At 40.6% G+C, this 12760-nt stretch overlaps 2 protein-coding genes across 5 annotated transcripts; one reads left to right on the top strand and one right to left on the bottom strand.

The window, feature by feature from the left end:
• The first annotated feature begins 3475 nt into the window (after positions 1-3475).
• Positions 3476-6449, top strand: LOC138125936 (uncharacterized). Of its 2 annotated transcripts, XM_069041503.1 has the most exons (5): positions 3488-4640; positions 4689-4913; positions 4959-5216; positions 5271-5465; positions 5520-6449. In XM_069041503.1, exons 1-5 carry the CDS (start codon positions 4575-4577, stop codon positions 5634-5636), a joined length of 861 nt encoding a protein of 286 aa, XP_068897604.1. In that variant the 5' UTR covers positions 3488-4574; the 3' UTR covers positions 5637-6449. The 2 variants fall into 2 exon arrangements, with proteins under 2 accessions (XP_068897603.1, XP_068897604.1); XM_069041502.1 differs by having other exon boundaries at positions 3476-4913.
• Positions 5743-12360, bottom strand: LOC138125935 (23 kDa integral membrane protein-like). Of its 3 annotated transcripts, XM_069041500.1 has the most exons (14): positions 11585-12360; positions 11366-11487; positions 11104-11313; positions 10896-11051; positions 10640-10846; positions 10529-10589; positions 10160-10466; positions 9904-10113; positions 7864-8019; positions 7599-7814; positions 7120-7296; positions 6893-7066; positions 6651-6845; positions 5743-6601 (listed from the first exon to the last, which is right to left on the bottom strand). In XM_069041500.1, exons 7-14 carry the CDS (start codon positions 10274-10276, stop codon positions 6500-6502), a joined length of 1347 nt encoding a protein of 448 aa, XP_068897601.1. In that variant the 5' UTR covers positions 10277-10466; positions 10529-10589; positions 10640-10846; positions 10896-11051; positions 11104-11313; positions 11366-11487; positions 11585-12360; the 3' UTR covers positions 5743-6499. The 3 variants fall into 3 exon arrangements, with proteins under 3 accessions (XP_068897601.1, XP_068897600.1, XP_068897602.1); XM_069041499.1 differs by lacking the exons at positions 9904-10113; positions 10160-10466; positions 10529-10589; ... (3 more) ...; positions 11366-11487; positions 11585-12360 and adding exons at positions 8076-8285; positions 8329-9291 and having other exon boundaries at positions 7120-7302; XM_069041501.1 differs by lacking the exons at positions 9904-10113; positions 10160-10466; positions 10529-10589; ... (3 more) ...; positions 11366-11487; positions 11585-12360 and adding an exon at positions 8329-9292 and having other exon boundaries at positions 7120-7302.
• Positions 12361-12760: the final 400 nt, after the last annotated feature.

Below are 12760 nucleotides of genomic sequence, written 5' to 3'. Positions count from 1 at the left end.
TGCTTGAATCTTCTACAGTGTGGAATAAAATGATTTACATCTAGTTACCGTTTTAAAAATACGAAATGCCGCTCTACAAAAAAAAGGAAGCCTAACCTCAAAATATTCCAAAATTCCAAATGTGATTTATTGCGAAGGGATGATATGAATGCAAAGTAGAGATTGAAATTAAAAAGGAGCTAACAAAAGCAAGTCTCACAGCTAGTGTTGAAAGTGGCCACCAACGTTTGTTAATTCAATGTAGTAAATTGTAACAATTGTCAATTCGATTGATGACATTTATTGACAGAACTAATAGTTCGGCACTTCAAAATATTAAGTGCGCAAAGAGAGTGTACTAACAATGCAAAAAAAAATACACGTCAGAAAATGACCGACTTCAGGCACAGATAACTATGCGTGAATTTCAATTTTTTGAATCAATTATAGAAAAAAAAAGTAGAGCGGTACAGGAAAATTTACATGTGCAAAAATTCCAAAGGTAACTAGATGTAAATCATTTTTTTCCACAATGTATTGTTCCAAGGACTGACGCTGCATTACCCCGTTGTACTGCAATGCTTATTCTTTGGCTCAAATAAGAAGTTGATCTTGATTCATTTGTCTTCTGTATTTTCTGACCAATCTCATTAATTATTTTTTTTGCGTCATCACCCCAAGGACCCAAAGTCTCAATAGCAATAGGTACGAAATGGTAAGTATTATAAGTCTCCACAGTTACGTATTTCGATATTTTTGCATTTTCTCGTAGGCGAGCAGCTTCTCCAGCTTTTTTTGAAGATAATTCAATATATGATTTAGCCAATGTATCCGTGCATGTTTTTTTTTTTTTTTTGCCTTTCCCCTTTCACCTAACAGGCCTATCAGGTACCTACCCCCGGCTACCCACGCCCACCCTCTCTCCTCTCCTTTTTTTTTCTGGACGACACAACACGAATACCACAACACACAACATCCATGGGAGGCCCATCCGGTCTGGGATTTGAACCCTACTGACCTCGCGGTGGTGTCGGGAGAGTGTCGCTCTTCCCTCCACCACCCTACCGTCAGCCCCTACTAGACATACACACATCCATGGCCCGGCGGAGTTTCCTTCCTTCGAAAAAATCCTCCCCCTTCGGTGGGATTCGAACCCACTAGCGCCGGGACCGCTACCTCGGAGCACTGTCTCCGACAGCCATGCGGCCACCGAGCTACCTCCGTGCATCCGTGCATGTTACATCCCATAAAAGAGGTTTGCTACATAATCAGGGAATTAAAGTTATACCGTCTGGTCTTTTGTTGTCTTTTCGATAATATCCGATAATATCCATTTGGTTCTCGTATCGACGGAATTTCAGCAGATGTTAGTGCTCGTTTAACAAGGTCATTGATCGTTTCATGACGTGCTCTTCTTCCAGCACTTCTGTAGCATGATAGACCATGATGGCCCAATTTATCGACAATTTCGCCGCATATACATGGGTGGGGAACACACATTGGAATACCAAGTCGTAAACAAATTGAAATTCTGAAACATTGATTATCTAAAAGAGTACCTAAATTTGTAGAAGGGAGTGCATGTAGCCAAGCTCCAGATTCTTTTTCTTGAAGAGCTAATAATCGGGCTTGGTCTTTGTCTGTAGACATTATATCTAATAATATTTTATGACAAATATTGTGAATTGTTCATCCCAAATTTTCTGATCATAAGCCGTTGGAATTTACAAAGGTTTCATGTTAGTAATTAAACTCCAATTTAAAATTGCTTCTTCATAAGCTGAATCATTTAGTTGCGAAATTGAATTTTGAAGTATAAGTGACGATAATTGATTAGAAGAGTTCCGAGATTCAAGAAATGCCGGATAACATAGTTTGTTTACATCTCTAAGACCAAGTCCTCCTAGCTTTATCGGTAAAGTAGCTTGAATCCAACTGTTATCATTTTCCAAATTCACGTTACAAATTTTTGAAACAGATTCATATTGTTTTAGTTCCAGTTTGGAACGCCAGCAAGGTGTACATCTAAGTAGGTGATTCATTTTGGGTATAGAAAATGCTCTTTGCATTAGATAAAAAGCCATATGTGATGGTAAATGACACATGCGAGTGGTCATGTTATCTAATTCAGAAGTCCGTTTCTCTAATGCTTTTGATAGCCCTGTGTCATATAAAGGACAATCTAGTATATATGTATTCTCTTGTTTTAAAAGCTTAATTCCAGGTGCAATGAAGTTGAATTGTTCCAATATTTTATTTCTCTCTTCTGTATCATTAGATGTCACTGCTATTTCACATTTGGAGAAATTAAGCTCTAAACCTATGTCTTTTGATCTACTTATAATGGATTCCAAATCTTGAAATGCATTTTCTTGATCAGAAATTAATGTATCATCATCCATATACCAAATGTTGAGCTCAGAACAGAGGGAATTTTTCATAGATTGAATACCAAGACAAAATAAAGGAGGTCCTAACGGATCACCTTGTTGGACACCTCTTTGGGAAAGGATAACTGTAGAACCATAGTAGAGATTAGAAGGTTTCTGATAACATTGATTTAAAAAATTATAGAATTCTGGAATTTCTTCATTAACTTTCTTGAAAATTGTTTCTCTGTCTAGCATATTGAAGGCATTCAAGAAATCAATTTTTAAAAGTACTTTTGTTGACTGATGAGGATATTGTAAATATCGTCTAGCTCTAGCAGAATGTATAGCGGCTTCTATTCCTCCTTTTGTTCCAAATCCAAACTGATGAGGTCTAAACTTTGATCCTAGCTTATCAGCTATCCTTCGACAAACAATTTTGGATATTAATCATCTAATGGTAGAACCTACAGCGATTGGTCGTATACCACCATCTTTATTTTTTAAGGCACAAAGATTTGCACCATATAATATTGGACATATTGGCGAAGGTACTTCACCATTCAATAATAACGTTCCTAAATTCGTCAAGGATGTAGTTAAATTAACTTTATTCTGGCCTAATACGTCAGATGTTAAATCTTTAAGATGTTGAGGTCGGATGGCATCTAATCCACCAGCAGAACCATTTGAGAACGATGCTATAGCTAAATTGTTTCCCGCATTGCTAAAATTGAACAATTTGTCCGTTAAAGTGCTGTTAGTACTCACGATTGTGATTTTGATGTCCCACTTTTTTCGTCTGCCATGACATGACATTACATGACAGTTCGTTCAATTTAACCTCAACAATTTTTTTTTGGATTTAATTTTATTAGTATGGAATAAAATATATTATGAATCGCGTGAATTACAAGGTCAGTAACGACCTCGGGCAACGTTACTTCTCCTCGGGCCCTAAAGGGACCCTCGGGGTAGTACTCGTTGCCCTCTGTCGTTATGACCTATGTAATTCCCTTGATGCATAAATATCTATTAGTCATTCATAACGGCCGCTCCCGTTCATAACGGACACCCTTAACGGACTCCGGCCGTTATGAGGTTGTTTACATGGTGACAAAGAGTCCGGAAAGCCACCTTTAACAACTATATATTACAAAAAAGAAGTTTTTCTTCAAACGTCCGTAAATTAAGACATTATCCTGCTGCATTGATAATGCAAAAGTATCACTTCATTGCCATGGCATCTAACGAGCTGACGAGCGGCAGATAAAGTTTTTAGAGAGTTTTCGCGTTACGTTCCGTTAAAATAACCGGTACGCTATTCGCCAGAATTTGCCGTAATCGCTTATTGTAATAATGAATCGGTTAAGCTATTGCTTAGCAACACCGGCGTTAGCGTACACGGTTATCTGAAAAACGTAACGCGAAAACTCTCTATTATCTCCGCTGAGAGCGGCAGATAAAGTTATTATCTCCGCTGAGGGCGTCCGTGAAGTTATTATCTCCGCTGATGAGCGGCAGTAAAGTAAACTAGCTAAATCATTTGAAATTCCTACCTGGTTTCTTAACATGTCTTAAATAATTTGTTATGAAGGTTTGAAGAAAAAATAGTATATGTTATTCGGAGCAAAAATAGTTTTATGTGCTGCGGCTGGTAGATTGGCTGCCGAACGCAGTGATTTTTGCTCCTCATAACATAATATACGGTGCCATCAATTAAAAAATAAATCGAGTCGCCGTGTTACCCATGGCAACCCATGCTATAGCATAGGCTCCAAAGTAAACTCGATTTATTTTTTAAATGATCGCTTGGTACTATTTTCATTTGGTGCCAGAGCTAGGGCGGTACTCCAAGTACTCCAAGTACCGCCCCTGTTGTCATTGTGACAGCAATAGTCACAATATTGTGATATTTTTTTGCAAGTGATTACACCTTCTAGATACATCTCGTCTTGCATGGAGACTACAGAAACAAAACTGTCATCTGTCAAATCTCTTGTCTCAAAATTCGAAATGAATCCGACCCTCTTCATGACTTTTCTGGGCCATCTCCTCTTCCTCGGCGTCACTTTCACAATCCTTTGTCTTCACGATGCGAATAATCGACGGCACAACGATCGTACCGAGAAGCTGTTGTTCTCATAAGTTCGATGCACACAGTGACGTCTAGTTCTATACAAACTAAACTGTCAGCTGTCAAATATCTTGCGTTCAAAATTCAAAATGAATACCGCAGTTTTCGTAAGCTTCCTGCGGCATCTCCTCTTCCTCTTTATCGCGTTAAAACTCGTAAGTCCTTCCCTGCTCGTGGTGCGACTAATTGGTGAGAATTTTCAGGTGAGCGGCGTGATAGTCGTGTTGAAGGTGGAAGGGTGCAAGAATACTTTCGACGATAACGAGATCGTCCCCTTCAACGCTGAAGCTCCCCGACACGCCATCTTCTTATCGATAGATTTCCTCGTTGCTTTGCTCAACGCGCTCGGTTTCCTCATTATTGTGATGAGCTGCATCGCGTTCGTCGGGGCCATTTACTTGCACACCTACCCCCTGATCAACTTTTCGGTAAGGTGACCGCTCCAGAGGACGACGTGCAACGACGGTTTTCAGGCCGGGCTGACGTTCCTGATGTTGGCTCCATCCGAAATGACCGCTGCGTCCGTGTTGCACAACTTGTCTGTCAGTTTCAAAAGGATGATTTTCGATCCGATGGGCGTCCTGTTCAAGACTAGCAGCCAAATCAACGGCACCACGCTGCGCAGTTTGAAGCTGAAGACTGCCCATGAGGCGCCGTTCCGGTCGGGGTGGAGTATGGCGTACCAGGGTAACGCGACCAATCACTACATGATAGACTACATTCAGATGAATGTAAGACAATAGGAGACTGTTTTTCTTTCAAATTTCTTTGGTCTTACCTGACAGCTCAAGTGTTGCGGCTTAACCGGGCGGCAGTTTTGGACAACGATCGTACCGAGGAGCTGTTGTTCTCATCATTACGCGGGGGACAAGTGCACACTCAGTGTGGCTTACAGCCGGAGTTGTAATTACCACTTCGATTTGTACGATGGCTGCATGAATTCACTGTTTGTCCTAATGATGTGCTTTTCGATCTTAGCCGTAAGAAAGAGCAGCGAGTGACCGATTTCCGTAACGAGACTCGCTTTTTTTTAGCTGATGACAGCTATAGATTCTCTCTATTTGGCCAGGATTAAAGCCAAGTATCCCAAAGGAGACTACAGATCTGAATCTTCTTCAGAGAGTGGGGGTGATGAACAAGGAGTGGCATAAATTGTAGTGATTTTTAACAATACAAAGTGTTTGTTTAGAAGTCTGTTCATGCTGTTTATTTGGACTACACTTGATATAAAATTTACTAAACAAAATTACTATTAAAAAGTTTAAAAATTGTTTATTCTTCAAGTATACACCTCTCTAAACAAGAAAGCCAACTGTCGTTAAAAAAAATAGCCAAAATTACGTGTCCTTTGGTGAAAAAAGTGATGACCACCGCATACTACAAAAGAAGTTTTTCATTTGGTGCCAGAGTTAGGGCGGTAGTCCAAGTCCCGCCCCTGTTGTGATTGTGACAGCCATAGTCACAATATTGTGGTCTTTTTTTGCAAGTGATTACACCTTCTACATTTCGTCTTGCATGGAGACTACAGAAACAAAGCTGTCATCTGTCAAATCTCTTGTCTCAAAATTCGAAATGAATCCGACCCGCTTCATGACTTTCCTGCGCCATCTCCTCTTCCTCGGCGTCACTTTCACAATCGTAAATCCTTTGTCTTCACGATGCGAATAATCGACGGCACAACGATCGTACCGAGAAGCTGTTGTTCTCATAACCACGCCAGACTTGTAATCACTTTTATGATTCGTTCGACTGATGAATGTGGTGTTTGACGAAATGATGTTTTACGATCTTGTCCGCGAGGAAGGATATTGGAGATTTTTTCTTCAGTAGCGCGATTTGATTTTTTTAACTACTGACAGCTGTCAAGCAAATAACTGTCATTTTGAACTTCCCGGGAGAGTGAACGATGAAGTTGGAGTAAAATAAATTGTAGTGATTTTGATCAATAAAAGCGTTTGTCTGTTCGTCTTATTTATTCGTACTACGCTAGCAAAGTTCAAGATTTAAAGGTTCTTTACTCCTCAGCAGAACGTCTGGAATGGAGGTGGTCAACGTCTGATTCCCTGTTTCTCATTATGTGTCTTATGATAAAAAAAGTGATAACCGCCACCACGCACTGCAAAAGAACTTGTTCATTTGGTGGTAGAGTGAAGAACCTCGAGTACCGCCCCCGTGGCCGTCGTCGTCGCCTCAATCGCCAAAATCCACTTGTACTTTTTATAACTGGCGACGAGCACGTCCGAACAACTTGTCTTGTAAGCCGACTGTTCGTCGCAAACGTTGTTGCGCACTATGTGACAACAACTGTCTGGAATCTTCGTCTTCCAACTGTGCGGTCCTTCCACACCGCAGCACATTAGCTACGACACAATTTACAACAAATTGCTTTCAATCGAGGTACAGTTACTTCGATTTGAATGTCGTCGACTTGTTTCTTGTGTCGTTGGTCGATGTCGTATCTGGCGAAGATTCTCGCGATGGCAATTTTGGTCTTGCTTCCGTCCATTTTGTAAACCGTGGCGAACGCTATGACGGCCAACATCGTGTGGATTATGGTGATAATCAAAGAGGCGAACAGGAACTGAAAAATGTAATGAGGAGAGCAACGGAAATTTTACGAAGATGAATCTGCACCATCTTCAGCATCCATATTCTCCGCTTGGAGATTCCGCAGTAACCGAAGATCGACAAGATGAGGAGAACGCAGCCGTTGATCAGAGTGAAGATGCAGTGGCTGCTCAATCGTGCATCGACCTTGTGTTGCAGAGTTAAGAGCGTGGAAGAGAGCGCGATTTTGAAAATTGCAGACACCTGGAACTGATTAGTTTGACTCGACTTAGTTACAACTTCCTTACCACGAATAACAAGTTGCAAAGGAGCAGGATGTTTTTGGCAAACATGTCATTTTGACTGAACGATCGGTTTGACTTGTTTCGAAAATTTATTCAAACATTTGACAAGAACAGAAGGAATTTTGATTATTTCATCTGATGTTGTGCATGACGTTATCGGACAGCTGCAGGTTGAGGCGATAGATCATATAGAAGACCAGAATCACTTCAAACAACTGAAAGCCAGTTGATTCGATCAACACTTTATACAAGATGTCTTACCAGAACGGCACAAGCGGCGGCGCACACACAAGCGATATTAAACAGCTTCTTGGACTGCTGAAGATGCGAGAACAAGGTGGTTCGATTTGTTTCGCATTGCTTTTCCCATTTACTTTCCTTGAAACAATTAAAATCATCGGAAACTTGTTGGCAACAGCTTTTCGGGAGGGACGCCATGTCTTCATAATTGTAGAATTTGGAACCGCAACACTGGTACTAAAACACTTGTGTTATTACCCCCCAACACACTTCCAACTGGGTTCACCATGTTTTGCAAAATATAAGCCGAGTGGCGTGCGTTTCTGCTGAATTTAAAATCCAGAAAGAAGCGTTGTCGTGGGACATCCGTGTCATCTCGATTTGACACGACGATGATGAAGTAGATGAACCAGAGCAGGACCAAAACTAGAGACAGTCCGTACTGGAACACGATGGATTTTAGAGTGTCGTCGTTGGTGAGGTGAAGAGGTCAAATACGTAAGACAAAGCGTAGCGGTTGAGGCGAGCGTAGCCGTAGATGCCACACGCGGTGACGAACATGCCCAATAAGAATGTTACAACATGGATGACTCGAAAAGAATATGGGATCCTGTACAAGGTGTGGGAGTTCTCGGGAGTTATTAAGAGTATGTCGTTGATAGGGTCGTCGTTGAAGGCGAACAACACCAACATGGCTGACATTGCCAACTGAGAAAAGGATGCATTCGAGTTACCAAGATCTAGGACTTACCAAAGTCGATATGGCGAGGAAGAGAGACACGGATCGGTTAAGTTCCATGCAATAATCCATTTGATTTTTAGGCCGGAAATCATAATCGGCGATGGTGTAACGCCGATCCATCATTTGAATTTGAACAGAAACAACAAATTAGAAAATGTATTTCTTCTTAAATGTTTTGACAGCATGTAGAGCTTGCCAAAAATTTTGACAAATCTGTTGTCTCATTCATTTTTTTCACTCATTGTTATTAGACATTCACGATCTTTTTGGGACCGAGTTGGCTATGATTTTTTCTTTTCATGTTGGACTAACTGACTCAGTGATGCAACGGATACAACTTTTTTTCCTGTCAGTGTCTGTTCGACATTTTCTTGCCACCGCATTGCCAGATTTATTATTTTAATATTCGTAAGAAACTAAAAAACTATTAAGTGTGTAAAAATAATTTAAATTTCCGTCAAAGGAACAGTCAACAAAATTGCCAAAATAATTTTATTACGATAAAAAATTTCAATTAAACGATTTAATTTAATTTAAAAAGGACAGACCAGATTTAAGAGATCCGGCAACAATGTACCTATTCAGAAAATATAACCCTAAACTGAAAACAACCTAACCTAACACAAAAAGTGTCAATTTCCTTTAGGGAATGTAGTTATCACCGAAGTACTGCCAACAAAATCACTAGATGGTCATAGCCAACTCGGTCCCAAAAAGATCGTGAATGCCTTATACAATCGAGATTATTTCTTTTGGTTATAGCATTCAGAAATGTCAGTAACTGTACAAATCATGATTGAAATTTTATTTTGGTGTTTGGCAGTTTGTCAAATAGCAGAAGAGACGGATTCACCAGATTTTGTTCCTGTCTTCGTCGCGTAGATCCTGAGACAACACAGCAGACCGTACAAGTAATTTGTCTTGCGTTGGTAATTCATCAAGCATTTAGAGAAGATACGAATTTGGATTGTTTTATCTGATGGCATGCATAATATTGTCGGACAACTGCATATTGATGCGATATATCATATAGAAGACAAGAATCGCTTCGATCAACTGGAAACCATCAGTTAGTTTGTTGGAGATGTTGCATGTCAAGTCGTCTTTACCGTAAGGATAAAACCGACGCAGATGAAAATCAAAAGAGGAAGCATGGTGTTGGAGCTTCGAAGGGCCGACAACAAGGTTGTCCGATTTGTTTCACACTGTTTAGGCCAGGCGTTTTCCCTGGGGCAATAAAAGTTGTCGGAATCTTTGCAACAGCTTTTCGGAAGTGTCACTTGATCCTCATAATTGTAGAATTGGGAACCACAACACTGGTACTAAAATTCTTCCGTTATTAGTCGACCAAGACATTTTGAAAAGGATTCACCATGTTTTGCAAGATGGAGATCGAGTAGCGCGCCTTTTGATCGAACTTGAAATTCCTAAAGCATTTTTTTCGCGCCAGATCGGTTTCATCTCGATTGAACACGACGATGGTAAAGTAGATGAGCCAGAGTAGGATCAGAACTAGAGACAGTCCGTACTGGAAGACAACAGACTTTAGGTTGTCGTCGTTGGTGTGGCGAACAGGCTAAATACGTAGGACAAAGCGTAGCGGTTGAGGCGAGCGTAGCCGTAGATGCCACACGCGGTGACGAAGATCCCCAATGAGAATGTTACAGTGTGGATGAGTCGAAAAGAATATGGGATCCTGTACAAGGTGTGGGAGTTCTCGGGAGTTATTAAGAGCAAGGAGTTGATAGGGTCGTCGTTGAAGGCGTACAATATCATCATGGCCGACATCCCCAACTGTCAAAGATATTTAATATGCAAGTTACCAAGTTTTGGGACTTACCAAAGTTGTCGTGGTTAAGAAAAGGGACACAGATCGATTGAGTTCCATGCAGTAGTCCATTCGATTTTTAGACCTAAAATCTTGATTGTCGGCGATGGTCTGACGCCTCTGCATCATTTGAATTTGAACAGGAACAACAGGTTTGTAAAATTGTTACTTCTTTGACGTTTTGACAGCGCGTTAAGCCTGCCAAAACTTTTGACAAATCCGTTTTCGTTCAACTTTTTCTACGGAAGCTGCGACCAGAACCGGTCAAATTAATAACACACTTGGGAAGGTGCAAAAACTAATAAGCCACTGGGCAAATCTTGAATAGAAATTTTATTTGACTCTTTTAACAACTTTGCGTCTAACTCATGGAGTTCAGACCTGTTTGGAACTTGCGATTCAATTGGAATAACATGATAAGGAGCAGAATGAATTCAGTAATCTGAAACCGACTGGCATTAATGTGCGATTTGTGTGTTGGACATCTTTTACGTTAGCCCAAAATGAGACAACCCAAGATTGGGCCACCGTTCCCAGTTTGTCAGATTGTAAATAACCTGAGTAAATGGTGGTTCTGTTGGTCTCACACAGTGGCCAAATTTCACTCTCTGGACATCCGTAGTAGTCTTCGCGGCAACAGGTTCTGGGGAAGGCCGGCAAGTCGTGGTACCTGTAGTAGACGGAACCGCAACAATGAAACTAGAAAACGTCTGAGTTACTCGTCAAGACAAGGTCGAAGAAAATTTACATTGAATTGTAAAGCAGCGACAGCACTGCGAGCTTGTTTGCTGTATTTAAATTGCAGAAATAGTTTTTTTCTGGCGTGATCTGTATCATCTCGAGACAAGAAGATCAAGGGCAAGTAAACGTTCCACACAATTTGCAACATAATGGTCACTAAGTACTGGAAGAGAGCCGAGGTTAAATTGACTTGGACGAAGACGCAGAATAAATACGTAAGTTAGGAGGTATCGACTTAAGCGGGCGTAGCCGTAAAGGCCGCCCATGGCGGTCAAAACGTTTACGGAGAAACCCGTAAGCTCCATCAAAAGAATTCCTTGTGGAATTGTCTCCATAGAAGGAGCTTGATCCTCACGTATCAGGAGCAAGTGGTAGATGGGATCGAAATTCGTCGAATACAACATAATCGCTGCTACGTAGAACAGCTGCCAAAATCTTGGACTCAAAACTTGACACGTCAACTCTTCCGTTACTTACAATTTTCGATATTATGCAGAAGAGCGCCAGAGATCTGTTCAGTTCGATGCAAGTACTCCCAATACGACGCTTCTTTTTTGACTTTCGGCGGACTCTCCGGTCCATCAGGTCGGAGGCGGACACTTGAAAGCAAAAGACTGTTTTGTTCTGTTGTCAAGGAAGAAGCGGAAACTTCAGTCTTGACAAGCGTGTGAATTTGCCAAAGTTTTCATCTCTTACTTGCTTTATGATCTCGTCCTTTCCGTGGGTCGTCGGTGCTGTGGTTTGACAGCTAGTGCTCGACCTAGCAAAAGAGGGAAAACTTTAAACATCGTGTTAGACTTGCCGTAAAGTGCAAAGCGACGGTCACGTGATCTACGCGCAAAACCAATTTGTGTGGGCGAGTCCATTCGACAGTAAATAGGGGAGATTCGTCAGAGAGTTGTTTACATGTTCACGTGTTGAAACTTTATTTACGACTTTGCTTTTTATGCCTACCAAGTTCACCCAACAGTCCCAACACCCAACCGAACACTAATACGATTATAAAATTTAATAAACATACTTTTATCCACGATTCTGCATAAATTACGTCAGTTATAAAATAACAATGCTAGACTTCGCCCTCAAATATGTCAAAAATCCCCTATTCATTATTATTATTGATGATATCACACCATCACTGCTCAAACGTTTTATTCTACGGTGAAAATTTCCCATTGCATGATGCGCCACTGTTGTGGTTCCTAGCGATTCGCATTTTCCCTACGCTACTGACGTGTTGAAGGCCGCGCAGCTAAACTCCGCCCACCACAGATCTTTTACAGATTAATTAAAAGTCCATTCAAAAATCAAAAAACCACCAACGTCGCATTTTCCTCGATAATTACTATCGGTAACGCTGTCTAGTGTAAAATTTGGTGAGACTTGTAATTTTGAGGTTAAATGTTTATTAAGTGGCTTGTTTTTCTGGGCATGTTTAAGTAAAAATAATAAGAATCAATAAATAAATGAAACGTGCTGCTAATAAAAGAATATGAACGAAATTCATAGCAATCCACCTATTCAATGTGCGTAAAATGCTTTTCCATACATGGGCAGTTGTCAGGAGTGTTGCCTATGTGACTTTAACCACTTCCAGAAGTTAGTAACATTTTTGGTGCAATTTTTAGTAATATTTAACGTTTCAAGGTTTGAAGCAAGCAAGTTTGACTTTGTCGATCCTCTATATTTTTCTTTACAACCAGGTACACAGCAATTCGCAACCATGATAGCACTTTAAAGAATTAACTAATATTTTTTCTTGTTTTAACCTCAATAACCCTACTCCTTGTCAATAACCGACATTCAGTTGTGAATGAGTGTTATGACTGTTTGTAGCTTTAGCCACTTCTAAGCAGTGACAGCGCGCGATAT

Source organism: Tenebrio molitor, chromosome 3, assembly GCF_963966145.1.
Source record: "Tenebrio molitor chromosome 3, icTenMoli1.1, whole genome shotgun sequence".
NCBI lineage: Eukaryota > Metazoa > Arthropoda > Insecta > Coleoptera > Tenebrionidae > Tenebrio > Tenebrio molitor.
The sequence above is the reverse complement of the archived record's forward strand: the minus strand, read 5'-3'. Positions and strand labels throughout refer to the sequence as shown.

Coding starts and splice junctions, on each gene's coding strand:
- LOC138125936 (XM_069041502.1), top strand. CDS start 4,575: ATGAATACCGCAGTTTTCGTAAGCTTCCTGCGGCATCTCCTCTTCCTC. Junction 4,914..4,958: donor ACCCCCTGATCAACTTTTCG/GTAAGGTGACCG, acceptor GACGGTTTTCAG/GCCGGGCTGACGTTCCTGAT. Junction 5,217..5,270: donor TAGACTACATTCAGATGAAT/GTAAGACAATAG, acceptor CTTACCTGACAG/CTCAAGTGTTGCGGCTTAAC.
- LOC138125935 (XM_069041499.1), bottom strand. CDS start 8,442: ATGATGGATCGGCGTTACACCATCGCCGATTATGATTTCCGGCCTAAA. Junction 8,020..8,075: donor ACCGCTACGCTTTGTCTTAC/GTATTTGACCTC, acceptor ATCGTGTTCCAG/TACGGACTGTCTCTAGTTTT. Junction 7,067..7,119: donor GAATATGGATGCTGAAGATG/GTGCAGATTCAT, acceptor TACATTTTTCAG/TTCCTGTTCGCCTCTTTGAT.